The 12,687-nt window shown below is 47.6% G+C and overlaps 1 protein-coding gene across 1 annotated transcript; it reads left to right on the top strand.

Annotated features, from left to right (window-relative positions):
• The first annotated feature begins 10,925 nt into the window (after window positions 1-10,925).
• LOC149875595 (olfactory receptor 52N2-like) lies at window positions 10,926-11,942 on the top strand. Its single transcript, XM_090057075.1, has one exon. The coding sequence runs from the start codon at window positions 10,926-10,928 to the stop codon at window positions 11,940-11,942; it is 1,017 nt and encodes a 338-aa protein (XP_089913201.1).
• The last annotated feature ends 745 nt before the right edge of the window (window positions 11,943-12,687 follow it).

Below are 12,687 nucleotides of genomic sequence, written 5' to 3'. Positions count from 1 at the left end.
TCCTTACAGATTCCTCTAATGAGAAGAAACAAATCTCATCAGGCACAAACAGAGGTACAAATAGTTGTGACTGGGTCAAATGGGGAAACCCAGAGGGAGTTCACACATTGACCTTATAAATACTCGTCACGTTTCATCAAGAGACATGGGAATTCAGTACCAATTGTACAACCCACCATGAGCAAAGAGCCTGGGTCAGTTTGTAGCAAAACCCCCAGTTTCTTTTTATTATTATTATTATTTATTGCATTCCCTCCCCTTCCCCAACCATTTCTGACTTTTTCTCTCCCTCTCTGTTCCCTATAGATAGGTATAAATGAGCTCAAACTTAGAATAAGCTTTAAACAATTTTATTTTGGTAGCAAGTTTTTATTTTTGGATATCCACTGTTCTACACTGTATAATTATTAGGTTTGTATTAATTTTTACTGTTGTATATTGTATTATATTTTTTGTATTGATTTTTATTGTTTCATATGGATATTGTAAGGTTTAGGCTTGTGTTTGTAAGTGAACCAAAGTCATGTCAAGTTTTATGTGTCAAGCCTCCACCTTGTGTCCTCTGCCCGGGCATCCCATGTTGCAACAATATGATTCATTGTACCCCTCCCATGTAAATTGGTTCCAGCATGAATGGGAGTGATTGGCCACCATTGAAATACAATGGTAGCAGGCCTCTACTGAATGGCCTGTAATGACTGGGCCATCACCTTGCATTGATTCATCCAGGAACCACAGACCTCACCCAGGAACAAAGACAAGACCAGCATTTGAAAAACAAAAGACCCTGCAGAACCAGGAACTCTCACCATTACAGACACTTGAAACTGCACATCCCTGCATGGAGCACACATGCTCAGTATGCCAGGGGCTGACCCTTGCCTGAGCATGCCTCCTGTCACTAGGGTCACACAAGGTCTGCCCCTATAAAAAGGGACAGTGAAGACAGACTCAGTGGGATGCCCTCTCCATATGGACCAGCACCATACCACATGACCTATCCACCCAGAGGCCCTGCCGGTGACCCACCTCTGGACAACATCTACTGGACAAGGACCTCTTTCCAACCTGGATAGGTAAATATTACCTGCACACCTCCTCCTACAATTTGAACTCTCCCTCTATCTCTCAGAGTGGACAGGCCAAGTTCGCCGATGACACGAAACTTTGGGGCAAAGCATCCACGCCAGAAGATAGGCGGGTGATCCAGGCTGACCTGGACAAGCTCAGCAAATGGGCAGACGAGACCCTCATGGTGTTTAACACTGAAAAATGCAAGGTTCTCCACCTTGGGAGAAATAACCTGCAGCATCCTTATAGGCTCGGCAGTGCTACGTTGGATAGCAGTATAGAAGAAAGAGATTGGGGGTCATCATTGACCACAAGATGAACATGAGCCTCCAGTGCGATGCTGCGGTTAGTAAAGTGACCAAAATGCTGGCGTGCATCCATAGATGCTTCCCGAGCAAATCCCGGGACGTCATTCTCCCCTTGTACTCGGCCTTGGTGAGGCCACAGCTGGAGTACTGCGTCCAGTTTTGGGCTCCACGATTCAAAAAGGATGTGGAGAAGCTTGAGAGAGTCCAGAGGAGAGCCACGCGCATGATCAGAGGTCAGGAAAACAGATCTTACGATGACAGGCTGAGAGCCATGGGACTCTAGCCTGGAAAAGCGCAGGATCGGGGTGATCTGATGGCCACCTACAAATTTATCAGGGGTGACCACCAGGATCTGGGGGAACATCTGTTCACCAGAGCACCCCATGGGATGACGAGGTCGAACGGTCACAAACTCCTGCAAGACCGTTTCAGGCTGGACATAAGGAAGAATTTCTTTCCTGTCCGAGCCCCCAAGGTCTGGAACAGCCTGCCAGCGGAGGTGGTTCAAGCACCTACATTGAAGACCTTCAGGAGTAAATTGGATGCTTATCTTGCTGGGATCCTATGACCCCAGCTGACTTGCTGCCCTTTGGACAGGGGGCTGGACTCGATGATCTCCCGAGGTCCCTTCCAGCCCTGATGTCTATGAAATCTATGAAATCTCCTCCTGGACTTCAGTGGACTTCAGCCCCTGCACCAAGCATCTCTAACCCCTGCTGCCATTGTGTGGGGGGGGGGGGAGGGGGGGGGAGGGGTGTAGTTGTGTGGGTGCAAGGGACCCAATTTGGCATTGTGTCACCATCTCCCCTGTTCAATAAAACCACTGTCATTTGCAACCCCGAGTTGGGTCATGTTGTACTGAATCCCAGTCCCTTCCCTATCTTCAATTCCAGCCTCATTCTCTCACTCTCTCTCTCTCCCTCAGCTCCAGTTCCCACCCTCTCTGCTAGTTTTCCAATCTCCTCCCAATTCCATCTCCCCTTTTTTGCCACCTCTCAGCCTCTCCTTGCTTTCCTGCTGTCCCTGCTGCCTGCTGCTTTTCCTGTGATTTTTTGCTGCCTGTCTCTCTGTTTTCAGGCTCCCCCCACCCCCGCAGATTCCCAGCTCCTATTAGCTGTCTTGCAGTTCTCTCCAGCTTCCAGCACCTACTGCTGCTCTCTGCAACTTCACTAGCTGCCCCAGAGCCATCCTCTGGCTCCCCACACCCAGAGCCCTTCTTTAACACCCACCCTTTCCCTTAGTCCCATTTTTCCCCCTCCCCATCTACCTTTTCAGCTCCTCAGTAGCTCTGGCTCCAGACTCTGTGCTGGCATGCTTCCATGTTCTGCAGGCTTTGGGCATTGTCTTTTAATCAATTAAGATATATTAATACATAGAAGGTAAAAAGAAGGTTCTGGGTAATGTGGGGCCCCTGCAGGACACGTTAGGAAATTTGGTCGTCACACCAGATGACAAAGACAACATGTTTAATGATTTCTTTGCCTCCATCTTCCTAAGCAGGGACCAGAACAGTCACCCCCACTCTGGGCCCCCCTTCAGGCCCCAGGGGAGGCACACCTAGGCCAATGGTTAGTGAGGAACTAGTTAGGGAGCTTCTGGAGGGACTGGGCATATTCAAGTCAGTCAATCCAGACTATCTCCACCCTAGAGTACTAAAGGAATTGGCTGAGGCCATTGCAGGACCCCTGGCATGGCTTTACGAGCACTCGTGGTGCTCTGATGTGGTGCCAGAGGACTGGAAGAGGGCCAACCTGGATCCCATCTTCAAAAAGGGTAAGAAGGAGGACCCGGGAAACTGTAGGCCAGTTAGTCTTACCTCAATCCTAGGGCAAGCTGTTTGAGAAAATTATTCTGGCGCACATCCAGGAGGGGCCAGCAGGGGATTTCATGCTTAGGGGCAACCAGCACGGGTTCATCAGTGGCAGATCCTGTCAGACCAACCTGGTGGCCTTTTACAATCAGATCACCAGATCGTTAGATGCAGGGGTAGCGGTGGACATAGTCTTCCTGGTCTTTCGGAAGGCTTTTGACACTGTCTCTCACCCTGTTCTCATCAAGAAACTGGGGACTGTGGTGTCGACACCCACACAGTCAATTGGGTCGCCAACTGGCGGGAGGGCCACATCCAGAGCATGGTGGTGGACGGGTCATGTTCGACCTGGAGGGATGTGGGCAGTGGGGTCCCCCAGGGCTCGGTCCTCGGGCCCGCACTGTTCAACATTTTCATCAGTGACTTGAACAAGGGGGTAAAAAGCACCTGTTCAAATTTGCTGATGACACTAAGATGTGGGGGGACGTGGACATGCTAGAAGGGAGGATTAGGCTGCAATCGGACCTAGTCAGGTTACAGGGGTGGGCGGATGAGAATAGGATGGGATTCAACACCAACAAGTGCAAAGTGATGCACCTGGGAAGGAACAACCAGAACCATACCTACAGACTGGGGAACTCCCTTCTTGTCAGTACAGAGGTGGAAAAGGATCTCAGGCCAGCAATGTGGGGACGCGGTCAGGAAGGCCAACCACACCTTGTCATGCATCCACAGATGCATCTCGAGCAGGTCCGGGGGGGGATCCTCCCCCTCTATGCGGCACTGGTCAGGCTGCAGTTGAAGTACTGCGTCCAGTTCTGGGCGCCACACTTCAGGAGGGATGTGGACAACATGGAGAGGGTCCAGAGGAGGCCACTCGCATGATCAAGGGGCAGTAGGGCAGGCCCTATGAGGAGAGGCTATGGGACCTGAACCGGTTCAGCCTCCACAGAAGAAGGCTGAGGGGGATCTATTGGCCTGTTACAAACTAGTCAGGGAGGACCAGCAGGCACTGGGGGAGTCCCTGTTCCCCTGAGCACTGCCAGAAGTGACCAGGAATAATGGTCACAAGCTGGCAGAGGGTAGGTTTAGGTTAGATATCAGGAGGCGCGACTTCACAATCAGGGCGGCTAGGGTCTGGAAGCAGCTTCCAAGGGAAGTGGTGCAGGCTTCTACCCTGGGGATCTTTAAGAGGAGGTTAGATGAACACCTCACTGGGGTCATTTGACCCCAGTAATCTTTCCTGCCATGGAAGGGGGTTGGACTAGATGATATACTTATGTGCCTTCCATCCCTAGAGCCTACGAAACCTAGAGTTACTCCTGAGCCTCAGTTCTTCAGCCCAGACCCCTGTAGTCTACTGGTTCAAATCCCAGTCCTGGTAATTTTAACTCCCTACACTTCTACTTTCTTAACTTAACCTTTCCCCAGATATCCTAAGTACACCAGGCACATGCATACCTACATATCTCAATACCCAACTTAGGAACTCACTTGTGTGTATGTGTATGTGGGTGTTATGTGTGTAAATTAGTGAATGCATATATATATACACATATATAAATATTGTGTGGGTGGTATATTAATTAGTAATCCACATATGTGTGTTGAATGTGCAGGTGTTGGTAACTGATTCTGTGTAACTTTGGGGTTTGTAGTGTGCGTGAACCTAGACTAATTATTTTGAACATGTGTGTATCTGTGTTGCTAGTGTGAGTGTGTGTGTGTGTGTGTATGTATATATATATATACACACACACACATATATATGGCATTGTGTGCATGATATACAAATTAGTGATCTGTGTCTAATTTTTGGGGTGTATAGTGTATGTGCGTATTTTGGGGTGTATAGTGTGAGTGTGTATGCCTAATAGGGGTATATGCACCTACTGAGTGTGTGCTTAATTGATTTTTATGTGTGCATGTGCAATTGTACACCATGCCTCCTATCTAACAGTGCAATATTGAGATTCTAAGCATTGGCCTGACCCCTCAGGGCAATAAGTTGGCTTGCAGTCAATGGGCTTATCCTGAGAAAGGCAATGGTTTTTCCATTGCCTACAGTTCAGCAGAGGGATTTGGTGAAACTATGTTAAGGAAATTTCATGTACTTTACAGAACTGGTATTGCCATGCTCAGTGTTACGTTATACGTAAAACAGAAGACACTTCCAGAAAGCACTGGGTTAAGCAAAGGGAAAAAAGAAAGCACAAGGGATGAAGGGCTGCTGATTAGGGTACAATGCAAGTAGACTCTGACAAAGAGTAGAGTTGACATACTAATGTCAGAGGTGACATAGTTGACAATACCACGCAGATGGGTATGCCAACCCCTGGGCTCTACTGAGTCCAAGGAAGTCCCCCCACCCCCCAAAAAAACTCCAAAGGGTCAACAAGGAAGGGGAAGATGGCTTTGTGTTTGGGGAAAGAGAAGGTGGCTCTGTAGGTCAGTTTCTAAAGGAGGCATTTCAGATGAATCAAAGAAAAGCAGGGCTGGGAGGGCACTCAGGAGGTCATTTAGTCCAACCCTGAGCTCAAGGCATGTTCGTGTCTGTCCAAGCCATCTCACAACTCTTTATCTAACCTCTTCCTGAAAACCTCAAGAAGAAATTACAAGATATAAACATCAAATGAATCCTTTACTTGCCACAAAAAGCAGGGAGACAACATGATGCAATTAGAAACTGGGGCAGAAAGCCAAGCTAGACTAATGGGTTCCTTGCTAATGCCAGCTGAACCCGCTGGAGCCAACCAGCCTGGGACAGCGAGAAACCCCCTCGCTAGGAGGAAGTATTCTGACCACATATGTATAACAATAACAGATGCAGCCTGAATAAGCAGTGTAAAAAAAGACATCTAATAGCTGATGTTTGGCACTGTACTTCAGTACACACAGTCAAGTGAGTGCAGATGCTATTGGGCTTTGGATTTAGTAAAGGAATTTCAGCTGAACTACTGATGTTCCTAGTTAAATTCCCTTATCCCCTGCTGCAGGGGGCTGCTAGATTTTCACTTCAATGGAGGGGGAAATATGGTCCACAATGCCTCACACAGAAAGGTTAGACATTGGGCGAAGGGACAGAGGATGGAGAAACATGCCAGCTTTCCAGCTAGATCTCTCTTTCCCAGCCCCTCTCATGCTGTCCTAAGCTGCTCATCTAAACAGGCCACTCTATTGTGATCAGAAGAAAGTCTTTGCATTCACAAAAGCAGGAGACAGCAGGGCAGCACAGGCAAGGAACATTTTCCATGCACCCAATGACACAAGAATGAGTTAAAACCTGCAGTTTCCTTTCTTCATAAATCACTCTCAAGACACAGCAAATTTTTCAATTCTAGCCCTGCCTTTGCAGCCACCCCACAAACCCCCACCCCTCTCCCCCCTGCCACCAGGGATGTTTTGTTGATCTCTCTCCATTCAGTAACAACCCACTTTGGGCCCCGAAACACCTGCGACTCAGGCCACCTTGGACATTGGTAAGTGAGGTTATTAATACAGCAAGGGTTGTTGTGACACTGTTCTTCCAGTCTCCCTGTCCATCAAGTATGTCTCTATTTCTTTCTGTGAGCCAGTGGAATTGAGACCAAAACGCTCAAGAAACTCCCAGTGCAGGATGAAAGGCAGAGCTGCCCCCCTGCATAGTGGATAGTCCAATTCTGGTCTGCTGCATGAGACATCAGGACAAGGCTCTGGCTATGAAAGAGCTCAGGATCCTGCAGGCAAAGGGAAGGTGACGACCATGTTATCATGAGCAAGTTCATCCTGTATGGAGGTAGGGTGCAATTGGCTGCCATTGGCAGCAAATGTAGCTGCAATCAGCAGCATTGCTCTGAACGTCTGCTACAGTGTGTTGCTCCCATTCCTCTGCAGTTCCATGGTGAGTGAAATGCTGTTCATGGAGAGTTTCCTGTATTGTGGGGGCAGTGCCCTTGCTTTACCCTTTCCGGTAGTTGTAGCCAGTGCTGGCAGGCTACCAGATGAATAACCAAGGGTGGGTTTCAGGCCGGTCTTAGCCTGGCAGCCAGCACAGAGGTGGAGTTCAGAATTAGGAAATTCCAGATATTCAGTCATCCATGCAACCTTTATTATCCTCCTGTTTCTATGTGCAAGTGCAGGGACTCTCCAAACGCTGCAGCAACATTTTATCCCTGGTACTTAAAAGTCCCTAGAACAGAGTTTGTGGTTGCTGGTCATAGCTGGTTGTGATCATGGGTGTAGGATGGTTTGGACAGGGATGATCCTGCCTCAGGCAGGGGGTTGGACTAAATGTCACCTCTGGAGCTCACTTCCTGCCCCACTTCTCTATGATTGCATGTGACTTTTCAGGCCAGGTAATCGAGGTCTCCCAACATGGTAAAGCAGTTTAAATTGGAGTAGTGAGCACAGGACAGGGAGTCAAACCATTCTGAACTAAAGCCTTTAGAGAAAGGTGAAAATTTTCATCATGGGTTCAGCCATTTGCTGAACAAAAGGAGAAATGTATGTCCTTCCCCTTTGGCTGATCAGGGCATCTTCAGTTAAAATGCACCTAACCAATCAACACTGGCTAAACTTTATGTCCAATGCACCTCTCTAAAGGGTAGAGCCTCTAGTCTCATATGTTCACAATAGGACTGAGTTAAAAGGATGCCCCCCACATTATCAGCTGGGACATGACCTGACTTTTGAGCATGGCTTCACCAGGATTTCTTTGCAATAAAGAAAAAGGCAGCTTGGTGCATGAACCTGGAGCATGCCCAGCAGCCAGACACCTGCAGAAAGAAGGAGATGTGAATGCTGCTGAAGAGAGTTTCATGGGATATTTACTAGCGAAAGAGGATTGAACTCTGCCACAAAAGACTTTGGTCCTCAAAGGATGCAGAGTGTGTCAGGTTTGTTTATGTGGAAACACTTCAGACTCGAAGGCGCCAAGACTATAATATTGCTGCAGGGTTGGAACAGCCCCTGAGACGGCACACAGAGCCAGGAGCAGAATAATAGCTGTCAGAGAAAGGACAGCTTACCCAGGGATCAAAGTGGGGCATTTTCCTTCAATTCCTGCTCCACCCAAACTTGAAAACCAACTGCTGGGAGGGGCAGCAGCATTTCTATTCAGGCAGTGGCAAGAGATTGGCTTTGTGGCTCATTGTAAACTCCCTGCTTCCTACTAATCTCTCTCCACTCCACAGGTGTTAACAACCCTTTCTCCTTTTTAATAGTCTTGATGCTCCACCAAACTATCCTTTCTTTTGCAATGTTGCTGTCTGTTTGCCATGCCTGGGAATGTCACTCAGATTATACGTCACTGCTCTGTGAAGTGTTTTAGCTCTAGCTACAGATTTTAACTCAGGTGGGGTCACATTAACTCAGGTGTGGAAATAAGCAGCTGAGGAACTGGGGCAGTGCCAAGACACTCCAGAAGACTCTGTTTTGTTTTATGATCTGAATAGGGGATAAACATTTAATTCTAATGACTACAGATCTAATGATGCAAGAGTTTCTGGCAATTTGTGCCTAATTTGTTGGGTTGCTGTTTTTAAAGCAAATGAGTGCTTTGATCTTAAACTGAATAACATGGTGCTAGCTCCCTAATAAAGCTTCTGGTTTCTCTTTAATTGGAGAAAAATCTGTGGTGTATTCTACATGAGGATGTGCCTTAATATCAGCCTTCAACTCCCTGCAGGGGGTTGCAAAGAATATGGAGCTGGGCTGTTCTCAGTGGGGGCAGATGACAGGCCAAGGAGCAATGGGCTCAAGCTGCAGCAAGGGAAGTTGAGGTTGGATGTTAGGAAAAACTTTCTCAGGAGAAGGATGAAACAGGTTACCCAGAGAGGTGGTGGAGTCTCCATCCTTGGAGGTTTTGAAGGCCCAGCTCAATAATTCTGTGTCTGGGATGATGTAACTGGGGCTGGTCCTACTTTGAGCAGGGGGTTGGACTAGATGTGACCTCCTGAGCTCCCTTCCACCCCTTGTTTCGTATGATTCTGTGATCTGCACTCTCCTTTTCCAAATCCTAGATCCACCCATGAGTTTATCACTGTAAAAACTAATAAGAGGGTTCTGAATATCCTCTCTCTCATTTCATTGTGACAACACCCCCTGAATGAATAACAGCTCTTTAGTACTCCCTCCTCTAGGGTTATGTTGCCTTGAAGCTTTGAACCAGTGTAAAAATGCATACCTACCTGCATCATTCTCATGGGGAGGCTGCAAAGCGTGCAGTATGCAGAACCCTATGAAACAGGCATGTCATTGACCTCTCTGTACTATGATAGTGTGCTTCTTTGGCCACTGACAGAGTTCAGTAACCCCCACAGTCATGCCTCCTGCCATTCCATTTAACAATGTAAGCCTTGCTAAAGCATTGATCAATATATCCTGCTCACACAAAGGTTTTACTAAAGCATTGACATGAGTAGGCCTCACCAGCAAACCTCACCAATGCATGAACTCCTCTCATAAACAAAACTTTGCATGTGGGCCAGATGTGCATTCCTTCCAAGAGATGAGAGGGAAAGATGATGGTACAAGGTAGAATAGTTCAGTACCAGGATGATAAGGCTGGACTGGGAACACTCAGATCAGAATGTGAAACAAGGCCAGTTTGAGATGTGCAAGATGAAGATGGAAAGCAATATGTCATTTGTTTTGAATGTTGTGTAAAAGAAGAATTGGAAAGCAGGGGAACCCTGGTGGAGCCTGCACGGTGTTGTGTCAATGACCTTGTCACGGGTACAAATGCCTTAACTCCTGCTCGGATGTACTTGTTAGGCCAAAACATGATACGGCTGAGCTTGTAGACAGTAAACTTGGCTGAATCCTTGTCACCAAACCAAGTCTGTGGGTGTTAAGACAAGATTGTTGTTGGTATCTCCTGGCTGCAATTTGTCGACCTCTCAGTGCCCGAGACCTCAGCACTGATGACACATCAATAATACCCAAAAATGAAGCCCGGGTTCATGATCCTGGACTTCCCCTGCCCTAGCCAGTAGCAGGCTGAGTGCTTCTGTGGCTCAGAGTGTCAGTCAGCTGGCTGGCCCTCCTTGGCTGGCCCTCCCAACCATGCGAGCACATCAGGGCCCTTTGCTCTGGTGTCCTCCCATGGCTGGGCGTGCCAGTCAGCTGACCAGCACTGGCCACACATTCAATTTATGGTGCAATGGAAACCAGCCATAAAGTTTTTACACATATTTTATGTAATAACTTGCTGGCTTATTCTCTGTTTTATGGTTCCACTAATTGCATGAATGTGTGACCAGGTCACTACTTAAGACATGATTAATTGATTAATCACATCTGAAGTGTAATGGCTGCCAGGGAGCCATTAGAAAAAAAAAATTAATTAATTACCAATAATAAAAAGAAAGGGACAGAGCATCCCTGTGCCTTTTGCAGTGTTCTGTTTTCATCACACAAATACCCAGCCATACTTTTTTGCTCCAACTTGGTCCAAATCAATCTTTGCCAGGGAAAGATTAGTCTCCTTGTGGCTGGGAAACCAGCCTGAAACATGAAAGTTTCGGAACATTTTAAAGGGTCTGAAATCTAGAAGATGTCTAGCCAACAATACCGACGTGACCACAGCCTCCGTACCCACATGTGCACACAATGTGCAATGCCCCTTAAAGGTTTGGGGTGTCTGGTTGTCAGGTTTTAAGGAGGTTGTTTCTGTCAGTGCATCACCTTCCATATTTTCCTCCTGTCCAGAGAGAAAAACCAGCTGTGAAGAGAAACATGATCTTCATCCACCCATCATGGCAGATTCCAACCTCACTGGCCTCACCCCCTCCACCTTCATCCTGAATGGCATCCCAGGCCTGGAGGCAGCTCACATCTGGATCTCTATCCCGTTCTTCTTTGTGTACCTCATTGGTTTGGTGGGGAACTGCTTCCTCCTCTACATCATTTGGATTGAGGAGACTCTGCACCGGCCCATGTACTACTTCCTCTCCATGCTCTCCATCACTGACATTGCAGCCACCACCACTGTGATTCCCAAAGCAATGTGCATCTTCTGGCTCAAGCTCAAGGAAACTAACTTCAGTGCCTGCCTGGTCCAGATGTTCTTCATCCACACAGTTGCAGGGATGGAGTCTGGCGTGCTCATGCTCATGGCTGTGGACCGATACGTGGCCATCTCCTACCCCTTGAGGTACACCACCATCCTGACGCATCCTATCATCACTGCTGCAGGGCTGCTCAATTTCCTCAGGGGGATGATTGTAGCTGCCCCCTTCCCCTTGTGGGCCAAAAGACTACCATACTGCCGAGGCAATGTCATCCCTCACACCTACTGTGACCACATGTCTGTAGTGAAACTGGCCTGTGCCAGCATCAGGGTTGATGCCATCTATGGCCTCGCAGCAGCTGGGCTGGTCGGGGGCCTTGACATTCTTTGCATCTCCTTCTCCTATGTCATGATCCTTCGAACTGTGCTGGGTCTCTCCTCCAAGGAAGCACGCAGCAAGGCCTTCAGCACATGCACAGCCCACATCTGTGCTATTGTTACCACCTACACTCCTGCGTTCTTCACCTTTTTTGCACACCGCTTCGGGGGACACCACATCGCACCATATGCTCACATCATCATGGCCAACCTCTACCTGCTCCTGCCTCCCATGCTCAACCCCATTATTTATGGGGTGAAGACCAAGCAGATCAGGGAGGGTGTCCTGAAGCTCTTGAGAGGGAGGAAGGCTGGTTCAGCTCCCAGCATCGGAGCAATGATGCACAGGAACATGAGCAAAGTGATAAAAATTACACATCATTGAGGATAACTGAGACAGAGGCAAAAATGCCACCTCCCATATGCCATGTGGACCACTGTGAAGGTCCAAGGGGCATTGAGCAAAGTGATAAAAATTACACATCATTGAGGATAACTGAGACAGAGGCAAAAATGCCACCTCCCATATACCATGTGGACCACTGTGAAGGTCCAAGGGGCATTTCCAGAAGCTCCCACACATAATTACACAATATTTTTATAATTGTGTGTCTCGAGACAAATTAGCCAAATTGGTTCCAAATTCTATTGACTGAGCAAATTTATGTCTTTGTGGTGCTACCACTGGCAAACTCTTTGACCTTGGGCTCCATATACTCCAAATCCATGGCAGGCATCCTACATGCAAGCCCCAAACTCAGAGGCCTTAGGGTTCATATGCCCCCAGTCTCAATTGCCCCTAGCCAACAGCCCAAAGGAGCAAGCTAGAGGGAAAGCCCAGGAGCAATCCCACATCACCATGAATTGTGTAGCCAGGATGTACACTTGATCTTAGCCAAAGTGCTGAGAAATGGGAAGCTACCATAATAAGAGACCCTTTCAACTAAACCCTATACTTTGAGAACTTATGTTTCATAAGGGGCCCATCACATATTGTCATTTATGGGTCCATGTATGACAGATTTTGAAGTTAATTGATTTTAGTTAATGACTATTCATTGGTAGTTTGTAGTTCACCATTTATTTATTTCAGTTTTCCCATCTTCTCATTATGAGTTTGTTCATGAGAT

The sequence above is a fragment of the Crocodylus siamensis genome, chromosome 1 (assembly GCF_052110815.1).
Source record: "Crocodylus siamensis isolate JL-2025a chromosome 1, ASM5211081v1, whole genome shotgun sequence".
In the NCBI taxonomy this organism is placed as follows: domain Eukaryota; kingdom Metazoa; phylum Chordata; order Crocodylia; family Crocodylidae; genus Crocodylus; species Crocodylus siamensis.
The sequence above is the reverse complement of the archived record's forward strand: the minus strand, read 5'-3'. Positions and strand labels throughout refer to the sequence as shown.